General features: G+C 41.3%; 1 protein-coding gene across 1 annotated transcript in view; it reads right to left on the reverse strand.

Moving 5' to 3' along the window:
* senp7b (SUMO specific peptidase 7b) overlaps positions 1–17,192 on the reverse strand; it is a 25,462-nt gene that overhangs the window by 1,600 nt on the left and 6,670 nt on the right. The window contains exons 5-19 of the mRNA XM_037696663.1: positions 15,567–15,700; positions 15,056–15,374; positions 14,692–14,763; positions 14,421–14,464; positions 12,884–12,973; positions 10,721–10,754; positions 9,095–9,301; positions 4,974–5,182; positions 2,664–2,725; positions 2,473–2,589; positions 2,269–2,391; positions 2,092–2,184; positions 1,937–2,013; positions 286–344; positions 159–202 (exon numbers count right to left, since the gene is read on the reverse strand). Of these exons, the coding sequence (XP_037552591.1) occupies positions 159–202; positions 286–344; positions 1,937–2,013; positions 2,092–2,184; positions 2,269–2,391; positions 2,473–2,589; positions 2,664–2,725; positions 4,974–5,182; positions 9,095–9,301; positions 10,721–10,754; positions 12,884–12,973; positions 14,421–14,464; positions 14,692–14,763; positions 15,056–15,374; positions 15,567–15,700 (1,684 nt within the window). The remainder of the gene's footprint in view (positions 1–158; positions 203–285; positions 345–1,936; positions 2,014–2,091; positions 2,185–2,268; positions 2,392–2,472; positions 2,590–2,663; positions 2,726–4,973; positions 5,183–9,094; positions 9,302–10,720; positions 10,755–12,883; positions 12,974–14,420; positions 14,465–14,691; positions 14,764–15,055; positions 15,375–15,566; positions 15,701–17,192) is intronic.

Raw genomic sequence — 17,192 nt, forward strand, 5'->3', positions numbered from 1 at the left:
TGAAAAATAACAACAATAATCAAAACATAAAAAATAACAACAACAATCAATACAAGACCTGAAAAATAACAACAATCAAAATGCCACAAACAAAAACAAAAAAATCTGTTTTTGATGCCAACATTATTTTCATAATGACCGAGCGTTCGTCTCCTCACCTCTTGGTCACCGTGTTCTTCTTACAGCCCAGCTCTGTGCACTCCTGCAAACACAACGTCAACAACACCCGTCAGTCTGGGAGGGGTCAAAGGTCATTGACCCAGAGAGATTGCTCAGCTTGTGTACCGGCGGGAGCGAGGATTTCAAGCCGAGTTCCAGTTTTCCTGTGGCTCTCTCGGATCCACCTGCAGAAACATCAAACATCTGGACTTTAACGAGCATTGCTGTCGTTAACAAGCAGTTCACTTACCTCATTTATTAGTGACATAAAACACAAAGAGTTTATTAAAGAAACAAGTTGGAAAGAAAAACAAAACAGATATTTCCTGCTAAAACAAAGTCTGAACGCTCAGCTTAAACATAAACTAACAAAACATTAGCACAAAGGAATGAGATGAATACAGCAAAAGGTTAGCTAAAAGCTAAAAAATAGCAAAGGCATTGCTAAAAACAAAAGCTAGCTAAATGCAAAAGTATCAAAAGACTAGCATGAAGCTAAAAAGAGAAGAATAGAAGCAAAAATACAGAAAGAGCTAGGGAAAAGCAAGTAGCAAAAGGCTCGATAAAAGCAAACAGTAACAAGCGGGTAGCTGAAAGCTAAAAGAAGTATAAGACATACAAACAATACTAAAATAAAAGGGATCTTAAGGTATTTTTCAAGAAAATATTTGTCAAAGTTAAATAGCTTACTTTGAAACGTATAAAAGTTACAAAAAACTAAAAGTCACTGCACCTATCTGCTGAATGAGCTGAATGTTTTGATATATGAAAGGTTAAAAATAGCAAAAAGACTGCAGAAATAGTTAATTGTAAAAATCAGGTCAAGAAAAGTGCCGAGTCAGTATGCAGAGCCACCTGGAAAGGTTTAAAAATGATTTTAATTTAAAGACAGTAAAGCTAAAACGTAACCGAAAGAACAAACGATGAAGCTTAGAGTCCAGGGAATGTGTTTGGAACATTTCACACCAAACACGAAAATCTAATCAGGAGTCCCACCTGGAACATTATCTGGTCCACATTAAAGTTCAACGCTATGTTGACCTCGACTCCCCGAGCCAAATCAAGCTCCAAAGTATGTGTTTGGAACATTTCACACCAAACACAAACATCTAATCAGGAGTCCCACCTGGAACATTATTTGGTCCACATTAAAGTTTAACGCTCCATTGACCTCGACTACCCGAGCCAAATCAAGCTCCAAAGAACAGTTTAGAGCAGGGTTGCACCGACTGCAGTTTTCTGGCCGATCACCGATTTCTAAATAGTCTGACCTGCTGATTCCGATTTTGGCCGATACTGATTTTGTTATATAAGCGACAATGTCAGGTGTTATATGGGCACAATGCACCTTCAATTTTCCAATCTTATTTTGTTAAAAAACATACCCTTGAACAATAGCCTAGAAACAATACAAATTTGTTTTACCTGGCCATGAGGTAGTGCTCTGAAATATAAATGAAGTTTAGACAATTGTTGTTAAAACTAAAAATTTTTTAAAAAATCAGTAAAATAGGTTTCTCGTGCAAGTATCGGCCGATTTCTGATTTCCCAAAATTAAGGAAATCGGGATAAATCGGCCGTCCGATTTACGATTTTCCAAAATTAAGGAAATTGGGATAAATCGGCCGGCCGATTTATCGGTGCCCCATAGTTTGGAACATTTCACACCAAACAAACATCTAATCTGGAGTACCACCTGGAACATTATCTGGTCCTCATTAAACTTCAATGCTCCATTTGCCTCGACTCACCGAGCCGGATCAGGTCAGCTGCTCACCTGCTCGGGGCTGGAACTCCTCCGTCCGGACCTCCTCTAGACCCGCAAAACAGACCACCACCAGGAACCAATGAGCTCTGAGGAAACGCAGAACCCTGTTAGTCTGTGAGTAAGGTGAAGAAGACTCTGCTTTAGCTTCATCATGATCATCTTACTCTTGATTGACAGGCACAAACAGGAAGTCTTTGGTGAAAATGTCCACGTGACGCGTCCACGTCTTCACCCTCTGATGCCTCATGCGACGGTCGCTACAACACAGGAAGAGGAAGAAGAGTTGACACCTTCATCACCCAGCTGAGGTTAGACGAGCTGAGAGGCAGTTGCATTCTTACGGGACGGAGGGGGCGTCGCCCTCACCAGCCACCCGCCTTCTGCTCAGCTGTTTGAAGAAGAAGCTGCTGAACACGTGACTCCTCTGAGCCACCGTGCCGTCAACACCCTCCAGGAGGAGATATCTGTAGTAGGAGGAGGAGGAGTGTTATAACAAACAGATAAAAGACAAACAAATAAATAAGAACAAACAAACGTGGTCTGACTTGAGGTAGAAGTCGATGATGACGTCATTCAGAAACTCGCCAGCGTCCAGACAGGCCAGGTCCTCCTCGGTCACCGTGATCCGGCCTTTACACGGAACCAGAGGGTACTGGATCAGCCTGCAGATGGGAACTCTGGGTTAATTAATCCATCACGACTAGAACACAGGACTCAGTGGGTTGACTGGTTTCACCTGGAGGGCAGCTGAAGATGGGCAGCGGAGTTCCTCTGAGCGCCGCTTGACAGGCTGGACTTCTGTCAGGAAACAGAATCCGATCAGAACAGAGCTTTTGTCTAGCGTTGATCTGATCTTTTACTAACTGTTATTTGAAAGATCTGAAAATCTGGTTTATTAGGAGGCAAAACTGGCACCAAATAACTTTTTTTTTAATGAAATTTTAATTTTTTATAGAAAGTAAAATGGGAATTTTCCTCTAAAAAAACAATCTGTGACTTGTACAACAACCATGATGGTTATAGCTCTTCTCTTCCTGCTCTCAGTGAAGGCGGACGCTCTTTTTCCTCTCCCGCTCCTTCCCCTGCTTCTGCTCTCTGTCCTGTGCTGTTTGTTAAACTTTCGCAGCCTGTCTTTACATATCTTCCAAATTGTAAATCATGGATCTGGTCAGCTGGTCTCTCAACGCAATTGATAAAATTTTCTTGATGAGAAGACAGGGCGAAGGAGAGCCCTCCTGCCCCGACGGGACACTTGCAGCCGGATACACGACGGATTCCTGGGGGCGGTGGAAGATCGTGTGTCTGTCCATATTGTTGGTTCAGGATGTAGAAGACGTGTTCATAATTGGATTTATGATAATATTTCTGCTTTTTGGAGTTGGTGGTTACCTGGCATATCGACAAATTCGGAAAAGGTCGGCAGCTGTTCTGGCCATTGTGAGGCTGCCTGCTCTGTGTGAGAGGATGTGCCGGGCGGTGAACACTCAGACGCTGTGTGAGATGAGCCATAAGCTGGACGCGATTCTTGCCGAGAATCGCAGGCTACTTGCGGTTCCTGAATGTCGCTGGCGGGAAGGAACTGACCTTGGAGAAGTTGCAAGCTCGGCTCAGCGGTATGGCCACAAATTTGGCTGTTTGGAGTCGCCATTGAGATGGGCCAGTGAGACTATAAGGCAGACGGAAACTAATGGAGTCGGCATGACCCAAAACAACTGTTGTTATTTTAATCTGGCTCCCCTGTGTCGTTCTTGGAAGGCTATCTCAAATTCTCCTGGATGTTATGTGAACAAGATGCTCTGCTCCCACTCCACGCTCACCCACTCCACATGCGTATGTCTTATGTCACTGTTCTTTTGTGCCGAGGGTTTTTTGCAACCTCCCAGTAGCTATGTTTACATGCGCAATATTCTTTGACCGGATTGAAATGTTTCCAGATTAAATCATTTGAACGCATCGTTTACATGGGCACAATCCGTTCGTGACGAGCGTTTACATGCAGCGGGCTTTTACTCAGAATAAAAGTACTGGCACAGAGTGGTGAACTCTCCTTAAAAAGACACAGAAGAAGTTCTACTTCCGGTTTACTTCCGGGATATACGTAAACAAACTTGAGCGACCAAAATGGACCCGCAACAGGTTTTAATGACGGTGGAGACGTTACTGCACTCCCTGACTGAGCTACAGGTAATACAGATCATTTTGAGCTCTTTCAAAGTTTATAGTAGAAATGTTGTGGCGCTCACTGACCAGTTTTGCTTCCCCGACATGCTAAAATTATTAGCATTAGCCAGGCGGAAATACGTCAGATAAACATAGGTCGCACATGCACAGTCGGGTCAGTTTTCCACAATTCATTCATTCATTCAACCTTTATTTAAACATGTTAATCCCATTGAGCCTCGGGGACTCATTTACAAGAGAGACCTGAAATCGGAACAAAAATGAACAGAGTAAGTGCACATCGTTCGGATTATGAATCGGCATAAACCACCCGTCTCATTCTGATTACAAATTCTTTCGTATCGAGCTGAATGAACAAAAAATAATCCGAATGGGGCGTTTACATGACACATTTTTAATCCGAATGGCCGTTTAATCTGATTACTTATGTCCATATAAACACAGCTACTATGTCCTCTTAGGGACACAGTGTGAGATATGATTTATTTTTTTACCTCCTCTTTCCTCATGTTTCTCTTTCCTTATCTAAAGGAAATGACAGCGCCTCCCATGAGGCTGCAGCCTCAGGCGCCCGTCTACCCATGTCTTATGTTTGGTTATCTTTTTATTTCTCTGGATGGCTGTGAAATGAAATTTTGTTGTGCTTCAGTGCAACAACAATAAAGACATTCTGATTATGATCTGACACCTTATAGATTTTTCTTATATTTACAAATATTTACTTAAAATAAAAATAAAAAATGTTTTAACTTTTGCCATAACTGCTCGCCTAATAAATAAAACCTTTAATCAAAATGTTTAACTTTTAGCTTTGGATCAAAATGTTTTTATATATAAAGGAGGAGGATCAGAGGGAGGTTCTTACTGCTGAGTGTCCCAGCAGGCGGAGGAGGTGCTGGTCCACAGGAGGAGGACAACTGTGTACCAACAGGAGCCCGTCAGTCCAGTCGATGGGGGAGGAGGAGGAGCGGGCCTGCTTGTACTCCTCCATGTCCAAGATGGAGGCGAGGAGAGCAGTCTGTAGCTGCGGCAGCTGCTCCTTCAACACCAGCAGGAGGATGGAGCATGAAGGAGCTGCAGAGAACAAGAAGAGAATATAACACCAGGAGGACACAAAGAGAAAACAAGAAACCAGGAGGAGACAAGCAGGAGTCCAAAAGAGATCAGGGAGAGATAATTATGAGACCAGGAGGGCACAGGGATGAAACAAAGAGGAAACTAGAAGGAAATGAGGATGAAACCAGGAGAACACGAGGAGAAAGGAGGAGATGAGGAGAAAAATAGGAAAAAACAAGGAAACCAAGAGGAAAGAAGGAAGGAGGAGGAAGAAACAAGGAGGAAATTAGGAGAACAGGGAGATTTTTTTCCATCATTTCACAGCTTCATCTAAACTCGACCGGTCTGACCAGTTCTGGTGTCTGACCCGTCGGCCCGGTCAAAACGTTCTGGACGTTGGAACATTAAATAATTTCATGGTCATGCAGTGACGACATAAAACAGTCATGTTGTCTGTTTTAGTGTGTTCGCAGAACTTCAGTATTCCTTGGAAACGTGTTTGTGTGTCCATAAATCATAAGTGTTTGACCCGGAGGGAAGTCGGGTCAGAGTGACCTCGAAACAGGACAAACCCATTCCAACCGTGGCTGCTCTCCCAGCTGCAGGTCTCCAGCTGGCTGTTTAGATGTTGATTTTTTTTATTGTTAATAAAACGCCTCACTTCAGCTTTTTTAATTAATAAAAAAAATATGTGTTTTGGACCGCTGCAAAGATCCTCTGAGAGAGACGATGAGTCACTACAGGAATAAAACAGAGAACTGAACCTTCCCAGATCTTCTGGGGAAATTACATTTTTGTGTGTTTTGTTTGGGAACTGAAGGAGACTGAAGTTAGGACTGCAACAATGAATCAATAAAAATGGAATATTAAAAGTGTTGGCAGATTTGTTGCGTCGCGTGATTAAGCGTCTTTCACGGCGCTGCAGAGCTGTTTTGTTCGCCTGCAGAGCATTGTCAATGCTGGCTGACTGAATGAAGTTTAAAATAAAACAAAAAACTCTGCAGCGTGAGTTGAACAGAGCGAGGAGGAAGCAGAGCAGAGACTGTGTTTTCAAAGGAAGTTAAGTAAATTTTACAAATGACCGACGAGGAGAAAACGGTTCGACCCAAGTCCTCCAAAGTGTGGGAGCACTTGACGCTTCACAAAGATAAAAACTGCACAACATGCAGCTTTGAAAAGTGACGACACGACACGGGAGAACCACGGAGATAAACGTAAACATGTGGGAGTCGTAAACTATCTACAATATCCGACATTTGTTCTGTTTCCATGTGACGTAACGTCAGTCTCTCTGTAGCTGAAGCTGCTGCTTGTTTATCTGATTCATGGCGGTGACAGAGAACATGTGTTTTTATTTCAATTTAATTGGTACAAGCAGTGTTTAAATGTGATTTATAAATAAATCTAACACAAAGACGGTAATAATTTAATGATTTAGCTTCAAGTTTTAATTTGCTGGCAAAGTCTGAAGACACTGCATGGTATGGAAGGGTGAATTGCATTTAAACAGGAATTAAAGTCATTTATTACACCTACTCAAATGTGTGTAATTTGTATTTTATACAGTGTGTGTGTTTAATTTCTCTTTGGGCTACTTATTTGACTGAATCTAACAGTGTAAGTGAAACAAGGCATTTCTTGAGTTGCTGTAAATTATGCTATAATACATACTTTTATTTCTCATTCCAGAAAACAACAACAACAAGCAATGACAGCCTTCATGATGGACGGCCATCATGGACACCACAGCAGCAGCTGTCTTCACTGAAAACATCTTTAAATGATCGTCACTGACACGAGGCCTCTGTCGATGGTTGAAGACGAAGGCTTCACTACAATAATCCACACTTTTAATCCAGGTTACAATAATCCACACTTTTAATCCAGGTTACAATAATCCACACTTTTAATCCAGGTTACACTCTTCCCTCCAGGACATTTTACAAAGTAGCTACATATTGTGCAGGTATAAAGCATACATTTGTATATATTTCTGTGTACATGTATTTTTTATTGAAGCTATTTGACAAACTTTTTATTTTTTAATTATTCAATATTTTACTAACAAAATAGTCAAGTAGCAACCTGCTTTTTGTGTGATTTGCTATGTCAGTCAAATTTTGGAATAAAGAGGTGGTAATTAAAACATTTTGAGTTTTTTGGCCGATTCATCAATTTATCGGGGGGAAAAAAATAATCGTCTGATTAATCGATTATTGAAATAATCGTTAGTTGCAGCCCTAGGTGAGGTAGTCCCTCGCTTCTTCGCAGTTCGACTTTCGAGGACTCGATCTACCGCAGTTTTTCAAAATAAGATTGAATATGAGGGGAAAAAATTGTACAGGACACACGATGGTCAACTTTAATATTACTCACGTGATTGGGACAGTACTGGATACTGTATAGGGGCGTAACAATACATCGATTTACATCGATATATCGATTAAATGATTAATGATTCAAAGATATCGTGGCAAAACTAAAACATCAATTCATATGGTCATCTTTAAAATACACTTTTATTTTGAAATTCCCAAGGCACATCTGCGTCACCATTTCCGTGCGCCTCAGCAACATGGCAGACGAGGCAGAAAACACAGATAATGAAATTCACTCTCCTGCTGGATTTAAATCAACACTGTGGAAATATTTTGGATTCTGACAGAAGGACGGCTCAACAGACAAAACTCATGTCGTACTCGTGTGAGTTAAAATACTCGGGAAACAACAAATTTGGTCGTTCACCTGAAGAAGAAACAAAGCATTGATAGTCATGTTATGTAAGCTCAATATCTGTTTTTGTTTCTTTATAACTCAACTTAAAAGTGTCCTGATTACCTCTAACTGGTTTAAAAAATGCACTTAAACATGAGAAATGTGAGACTATACTGAACAGGTCATTTATTTTTATTTTTTCATTCATTAAGAAAAAATGTTTTTTTTATTTAAATGCCTGGTGCTGGTAATAACAGAAATAAAATGGTTAAATCGTATTTGAATCGTTTTTGTAAATTTATTTATATGTAAATGAGATGGGCATTTGATATCGCAATATATCTATCGCAGACTTGTGAATCGAATAGAATCTAAATCGTATAGTGACAGACTTTGTGATATCGAGAAAAATCGTATCGTCACACAAACAAATCAATATAATATCGTATCATGGTAAAGCTGGTGATTTACACCCCTAATACTGTACAGTAAACAGTTAATGAAAAAATAAAATACTTCGGACAGGCGCCGACATTTTGTAGTTTTCTTTCAATAAGCCTACGCTGTGTTTCCGTTCATAACTACATTTCCCAGAAGCCCCTTTGCCCTCTGCTGAAATGCATGAGGGGAAGTTTTGATTAGATCCGAAAAAGTTCAGCTCTTATTACAGTGACTTCAGCGCCCAGCAGATGAAGAGAGCTACACGAAACCCAACGAACCGGACCAGAACCGGAGCAGAACCAGAACTCCAGACCCATTAGTGAAGCCTGAGAGCTGATAGCCGGCCCACGAGGACTTCCGAGCGGGGATGCACTGGTAAGTAGAATTTAGTAGCTAGCTACATATAATGTTGTTAAACTTAGGAGGTTTAAGAGTGTAGAACATTGATTGTAGGTTTCGTCGCTGCAGGGTATGACTGCAGAAACGAACCGAGTCGGACCAGAACGAGAGCCGCTCCTGTTCTGCAGAGCTGGTAAGTAAAATTTAGTAGCTACATATAAGTACTGTACGTATGTTGTTAAAATGACGTAGGTTTAAGAGTTTAGAACATTGCAAGAGTGTGGGAAGGGTTTATAAATCCTTAAAATATATATAAATACTAAAATAAATATAGCATCGCTACTTCACAGATTTTCACTAATTGCGGGGGGGGGGGGGGGGGGGTTGGTTCGGGTCTGGAACGTAACCCCTGCAATAAACGAGGGACTATTGTACCGTTAGCAGCAGCGCTCGAGCTCTGGACTACTGACAGCTCCCTCTGCAGCAGGTTGGCCTGTGCCTCCGACACCCACAGGAAGAGCAGCGAGGGGGCGGGGCCTTCCCATGCAGCCAGAAGAGTCCCGCTTCGAGCCACGCCCCCATCCCAAATGCCGTAACCCCGGAGCTGAGAGGCCACAACCGTCACCTGGCTGTCCTCTGGTCCTGAAGCAGGCGTGCAGAGACAACAAACATTATTACAGCAGGAAGGATGGAAAATTAAAAAAAAAAAAAAAAGTTTAAAAGTTTAATCCCTTTCTTTCAATGAGTCTTTAATGAGGTTGTAGCCAAAACATTTCCTGTTAAAACACTGTGATTCAAAACGCTGAACGACTACAGAAATTAACTGAATCTGAATATTTGATTTAAAACAAGCAGAACAAAAACTAAAAGAAACAACAAAAGTAGCAAAAAGCTACCAAACAATAAAAGTAGAGAAATTCTAACTAAAAGCTAAAAAGCAGTAAAACACTAGGTGAAAGAAGTAAAACAGTAGCCAAAAACTAAAATTAGCAAACAATACCTAAATTAACAAAACATCAGCTAAAGGTAGTTAAAGCCTGAAGGATTAAAAAAAAAAATCAAACATATGGCTAAATGCTAAAATTAGCAAAAGGCTAATGTATTAAATAGTTAGCTGAAAACAGCAAAAGCACTAAAATAAATCAAATATGCTGAAGTAATAAGAATGATTCAAAGAATTAACAAGACCTTAATGTATTTCTATGAGGAAAATATTTGTAAATAAAGTTAAACATTTTAGAAAGCATAAAAGTTACAGGAACCAAACGTCAAAGCACTCATCTCCTGAATGAGCCGAAGGTTTTGATACATGAACGGCTACATTAGCACAAAGTATTTGCAAGTAAAAAAAAAATAATAATAAATTGAAGAAACTATAAAACAGGAAAACAGTAGTGTAGGGGTGCACCGATTGTAGTTTTCTGGCCGATCACCCATTTCTAAAAAGTCTGATCTGCCGATTCCGATTTTGTTTTATAAGCGACACTGTCAGGAGTTATAACGTCACAATGCACCTTCAATTTTCCAGTCTTATTTTATTGAAAAACATACCCTTGAACAATATCCTGGAAAAAAAACAAAACTTGTTTTAACTGGCCATGAGGTAGTGCTATGATATATAAATTAAGTTCAGACAATTGTTAAAATTAAAAAATAAAAATCGGTAAAATCGGTTTCTCATGCAAGTATCGGCCGATTTCTGATTTCCCAAAATTAAGGAAATCGGGGCCGATTTATCGGTGCACCCCTAGTGTGAAGCTGAGTATTATTATTGGTAATAGTATTTTATTATTATTCTATTATAAATAAAATAAATGAAACCATAAAATGCTCGGTTCCGATCATTTTTGGTTATTAGCAAGAGTTTGGGGAAAAGTACTTTATTTTTAGCCTTACTCGTTTCTTCTCTGCAACATGAAAATAGCTTTGGTTTATAAACGGCTGAATTGTACCGGAAACCAGATCATGAGCTGAGAAACAGGAAGAAAAATGAAAGTTTTGTTGAAAAAAAATCTTATCAACTCGTGGAGTGTGTTGTCGTGTTGTGTTCAGTGTCGGTACCTTTCACAGGAACGATGATCTCATTTTCAGTGATCTGAAGAAGAAAAAGACAAAACGTAATAACGTGAAATAAATACAATAATGTATAATGTACAAATAATGTTCAGTCTGAAACGTTAGACACCTCACCTCATGTTTTAATTATTGTAATTTCTGGACTATAAGCCGCTACTTTTTTTCACAGGTTTGAACCCCACGGCTTATACAATACTGCAGCTAATTTATGGATTTTTTTTTTTTTTTGGATGGGCTAACGAGCTTTCTTGCTAGAGCGGTCATTTCTAGCCCGGCCCCGCCCGACCTGGATTCAGACCGGGCCATAACAATATGCTTAATGTGTGGGCCGGGTCGGTGTCGGGCTTTTTATTGCGTCAGGGACACGTGCAGCCGACGATCCAATATACGCGAACATGGCTTGCCATACTGCACCTGCCGCACGTGACCATTTGACCGCACGCTGACCAGCCGGTTGAAAGAGGTAAAAAGTTCCGTTAAGCTTCAGATGGACTAGTGCCAGCGATCCATCAGCCCAAATGGACGTTCATTCAGCCGCTGCACTCAGCGGACGCGCGCGGCCGATGATCCAAACAGGTGAGATCACAAAATATCTGACATGTCAGAGCAGGGTCCAATGCAGGCAGAAGCAGGGGAAGCATTTAATGCGCTTTGACGACTCCTCGGCTCCGATCTTCAGCCCCCTCAGCGGCGCGCATCCGCCAACCGTTAATAATAGTCGGCGGTATACGCAGTCAAAGCTTAATTAAAAACGTCTTGGTTTTTTCGGGTTTGGACCTGTAATTACTGTTAATTCGTCGAAGCGGGTGGGGTTCAGAGATGATGGCTACGGGCTGGGGCCGTTCGGATTATTTGGACCCGAGTGCAACTCTACTTCCTGCTACCAAAAACATTTAGCTTTGTCACACCCGAGCGCTCACATAGATGCCCGACACACGTCTTTGTGACTCACTGAGACTACCTGTATAAATAAAGGTAAAAAAATTAATCAGACCAATGAAATTAACGAACAGATCACAGAGGACTAATGACACGGGGAGGGGAGGAGATCGGGGAGTGGGGGAATCCCCTCATGCGCAGAGCATGTGAGGGGGGACTCCCCTTGCAGCAGGAGGAAGATGAAGATCAATGGTAGCCAGGTAGGCTACTGAATTTTTTTGTTTGTTTAACCAGCTGTAAAGGCATTGTTCAGAAAATAAACATTTACTGTGCGTATCTGTGTATGCTACCAGTACGTATTTAATTTAAAGTTAAAAAAAAATCTTTTGGTGTAAATATCTCATGTTACTACGAGGACACCTGTGGCTTATACACAAATACGGCTTATATATGTACAAAATTCTTTTATTTAGTGTTTTGTTTTTATTATTTAGTGTGTGCGACTTACTGTATACATGTCCAAATTTTATTTATTAAAAAAAAAAACTATTTAGTGCGCATGGCTTATAGTCGGGTGCGCTTCTAATCTGAAAGTTACGGTAACCTCCTGAGGTTTATTAAAACAGCCGTGATGTCAGGGAGTTTGGCGTCAGATCAATGATCTCTGATCAGTTTTCAGTTAATCTGACGCACAAACTCCAACAGATTAAATAAAAGTTGGACTAAAGCGTGACCTGTCCTGTAATCTGGATCGTTTCTGTTTCGCTGTGGCTGCAGTCTGTTAAAACGATTCATGATGAATAGGCGTTTACTTTTTAACTTCAAGCTACAGTTATGTTCATTTTACATACAGTTTTAATGAAACGTGCTTTATTTTTATGGACAAATATATAGTTTTAGCTACAGTTTATCTCATTTTAGCGTACGTTTTGCTAGTTTTAGCATCTGTTTAGCTCATTGTCGTTGCCGGTTTGGTCATTTTAGCTAGTTTTACGTTGTTGTTTTAGCCAAATTATAGCTTTCGTTTTGCTGGTTTGAACTTTAACAGCTCCGTTTCAGCTTCTTGAATACGTTTTATAATTGCCTCGCAGCGTTCACGCTGAGATTTCACAGAAAGCTTCTCTAGTTTAAAAAGATTTTAAATGTTACAAACATACAAATGTTGCAACTTCTAATGGTTTGTCATTTTGAGACTTGATTTTAGCTGAGAGTTTCAGTGAGCTTGAGTCTTTTCTAGCAGGGGTTCAGGCGAAGCAGAAAGCGTCTCACCGTCATCGGGCCGTTGGCCTCAGCTTGCATGAGACCGGCGTGGAGCGAGCAGAACTCCAGCTGCAGGAAGGAAGGCGGCGGAGCGTCGAGCTGCGTGCAAACCTGTCAGACAGCGCACAGGGAAACAGTTCTCATGCGCCTTCTGAATCAATAAGGAACCCCAGATGTTCTGAGAGATCTGGGTCAGAACCACACAACGCTCCAAGTTAATTAATAAACAGCCTCGCCGAAGACTGTTTACAGGCCTGCTGAGGTACAAACAAACAAAGTGGGTCAGAGCTGAGCCCAGCTCAACTGCGCGAGGGTCTGGAGTTTGTTAAGTTTACAGCTTCATTACTCGCAGCTTTATCACGTGATCCACATAGACAAGGAACAGGAAAGCCCTGTGGACCGCCGCAGACTCTGACCTGGTGTTACTGATCCGTGTCACGTTTAGGTACAACCAGAACCGCAGGCTCTGTTACTTAACATGGACTCACTCTTGTTCTGGAGGAAATCAAAGAAAAAATGCAATTGTTCATTTGTCTTACAGCTGGTTCTGCAGCTCACGTTGAGCTAATTGAACCGTTCGTGTCTAAAACCATTCAGGAGATGGGCGCTATGACTTACCGTATTTTCCGGCGTATAAGTCGCAGGGGTTTTTTTTGGGGTTTTTTTGCATAGACTTGTCAGTTCTGCGACTTATACGCCGAAGCGACTTGTATACTTTTTTTTTCCCACCATATTCATAAGGCAATTTTTGACTGACACTTTAAATTTCGAAGAACTGCAACAGGATGGATGGATGGAGGTTTCTGAACTGTGGGAGGTTTCTTCAGGTACTCCAGAGGAAACGAGAGAACCTGGAGAAAACCCACGCAAACAGGAGAACACGCAAACTCCACAACAAAGACTCCAGGTCCAAATCAGGGACTGAACCCAGGAAATTCTTACTGTGAAGCAACGATGCTAACCACTGAGCCCTCGTGCTGCCCGAGCGGAACCAGTCCCTTCAGTTCTATTTATTTATATAACAGAAGTCGTCTCAGGGCACTGAACAGAAACATTCATATATAAAAATAATCATTTAACATTATTTATCTGAGGAGCTTTGAGTTTAACTCCATCACAGACTCTCATCTTGAGCAAGATGAAGGCGACAGTGGAAAGGAAAAACTCCCTCATGAGGAAAAAACATTTAGCAGAACCAGGTTCAGGACAAGAGGCCATCTGCTTCGACCGGCTGGGTTTGGTAGGAACAGGAAGGAGGAATAGATACACAATGGCAGGTCAAGAATCACGTTAAGATAGAAATAATATCAATTGAAAACTAGTAAATTGCAACAATTCATTTATAGAAATGAGGCCAATTTGCCTTCCAGCAGTCTAAGCCTATAGCAGCATAACAAGCCAACGCTAACTATAGGATTTATCAAAAAGGAAAGTCTTAATCCCAGTCTTAAGGCTGGACAATGTGTCAGCCTTGGTTCCACAAGAGAGGAGCCTGATAACTGAAAGATCTTCCTCCCATTCTGCTTTTGGAAACTCTAGGAACCGCCAGTAAGCTTGCAGACTGAGAGTGACGTGCTCCGTTAGGAAAACATGGAACAATAGGATCTCGAATATAAAATGGAGCTAGGTGGTTGACGGCTTTGTAGGTTAGAAGTAAGATTCTATAGATAAAACCATTCCCTTCAGTTCTCCTGGTGGAACCAGCCTGAAATTGATGGTTCATGCAGAAACAGCAGGATTTGTCTTTTATTTAATCTGTTCTTAACAAACCTGCAGCGTCTCTGACTTGTCTCTTTGGTCCACTCGGCTGCCGCTCGGTGTCGTCTTCTTGGTTTTGTCTCTGTGCTCCTCAACCTCTTCCTCCTCCTCTTCTTCACTTGACAGCACAACTAAAAGAAGGAAAACAAACACTTGATTTCATGATGATGATGATGTTCCACTGTGAATGAATTGATTTCCAGCAATCATTGCGTTGTTTGTTTACATTTTTCACACGGTTCCAACTTTTTCTGATAAACAGCAAATGATTTCTGTCCAATAGTTTTATGGAACTGGACTGGTCAGGACTTCACAAGCAAAAAGACCGGTTTTGTTGATGGGATCATACTGACTGAACGACAGTGGAACAGTCGGAGTAAACTGCTGCGAGTATGGACCACGAGTATCGATCATTAAACTCACTGGGCTCAATCGGAGTCTGTTTGGGTTTCTTCAGTCGCAGGTGATTCACAGACGATCTGGTCTTCCTGTCTCTGAACTGTCTCCACCGGTCCCTCTGTGTCTCCATCACGTCCTCCTTCAGGTCCAAACAGCTTTTTCTATCTGGAGTCTTCCTGTGTAAAGGCAGCACCTTCACCGGGGAGATGGGGGAGGAAGAGGAGCGTCCGTGGGAGTCCGACGCACTCCGGATGGTTCCGCGCAGGGAGACAAAGTCGTCCTCTGACGTCTCGTCTGGTCCGGAGCTGGACGAATTTGTCTTCGGCTGTGTTACTGCGTTGCTCTAAGGAAAATGAGACAAAGTCAGCCACAAACAGAAAAAGAACAACTAAACTTCAACTATGAAAATTATTCTTCGAAAAGCTTCAATAAGAAATTATTCAAATTTAATATTTAAAAAGTCATTAAAACTACGGAGCAACGCAACTTTTCTCCTGAAAAATCCCAACTTTACTTGAGTTTTAAGGCCGGTCACCTTCCTGTCGTTGCCAGACTCAGATCTCCTCTGGGAAACTGAAGAACTCAAACTCCCAGCATGCTCCTCTGTGCGCAGCCCAGCCAGAGAGTCCCCAGACTCCACCGAAATGCTTTTATTAAGCAAGCTCTGACCTGCACAGAGTGGTTTACCGTTCAAAGTGTTTACACTTCCTGGTTTTAAGAAAACCAGAGAAATCACATTTCCTGTGAAAATGCAGTGCAAATGCTGATTGGAGAAGAACTTGCTGAAAAACAGGCAAAATGAGCTAAAAACATGCTGAAATGTAGCTGAAATGGTAGAACAAGCGTAAGTTAACAGAAGTAAGAAGAAAGAACACATATTTGCAGAATTTGGTTTTAAAAAGCAAAAATGAGCACAAAAATTAGGAAATTACAGAAATTAGAATAAATATAAGCTGAAAGTAGTAGAAATTACCACAAAGAACATGAATTTATCTGAAAACAGCTGAAATGAGCTAAAAAAGCAAAAAAAAGCTAGCTGAAAAGGTCGAACAAACTTAAATTAGCAAAAGGAAGTAGAGAACAGGTTTGCTGAAAGAAACAGAAATGAGCACAAAAAAGCGGAATTTAGCATAAAAAACAGCTGAAAATAGAAAAAAGTAGCTGAAACGTCAGAAAGAATCTTCAACTACCAGACGGAGAGGGAAAGAGCTGAAATTAGTTAAAAAATGTGGAATTAGCTGAAAAACTAAAAGTAGCATAAAAACAGCTAAATGGTAGCTGAAATTAAAGCAAAAGCTGAAAATAGCAGAAAAAAAGCTGAAAACAGCATAACAAGCTGAAATTAGCATAAAAATGTTAAATAGACTGAAATGACCACGAAGAACATGAATTTTTCTAAAAACAGTGAAACTGGCTAAAAAAAAAAAAGAAGCTAAAAACCTAGCTGAAAAGGTAGAGCAAGCTTAAATTAGCAGAAGGAAGTGGAGAAAACAAAAGAACTGATGAAAAGTAGCTAAAAATGCAGAAAGAAGCTAAAATCACCAGAAAGAAGTGGAGAGAGCACTTTTTTTTTACTGAATTAGTATTTAAATAGTTTAAATGAATGCAAAAAAATGTGAAATTAGCTGATAAAGCTAAAATTAGCATAAAAATAGCTAAATAATAGCTGACATCAAAACATTCAGGTTTGAGTGCTCTCTCCAGGTCGGGGAGGAGGTCCTGCCAAAGTGGAGGAGTTTAAGTACCTCGGGGTCTTGTTCACGAATGAGGGAAAAATGGAGCGAGGGATCGATAGGTGGATAGGTGCAGCGTCTGCAGTGAAGCGGGCGTTGTTCCGGTCAGTCATGGTGAAGAGAGAGCTGAGTCAAAAGGCAAAGCTCTCAATTTACCGGTCGATCTACGTTCCTACCCTCATCTATGGTCATGAGCTTTGGGTTGTGACCGAAAGAACGAGATACGGATACAAGCGGCCAAAATGAGTTTTCTCCGCAGGGTGTCTGGGCTCTTCCTTAGAGAGAGGGTGAGAAGCTCGATCATCCGGGAGGGACTCAGAGCAGAGCCGCTGCTTCTCCACATCGAGAGGAGCAAGTTGAGGTGGCTCGCGCATCTGGTTAGGATGCCTCCTGGACGCCTCCCTGGTGAGGTGTTCCGGACACGTCCC

The sequence above is a fragment of the Nematolebias whitei genome, chromosome 23 (genome assembly GCF_014905685.2).
Source record: "Nematolebias whitei isolate Nwh7 chromosome 23, NemWhi1, whole genome shotgun sequence".
NCBI lineage: Eukaryota > Metazoa > Chordata > Actinopteri > Cyprinodontiformes > Rivulidae > Nematolebias > Nematolebias whitei.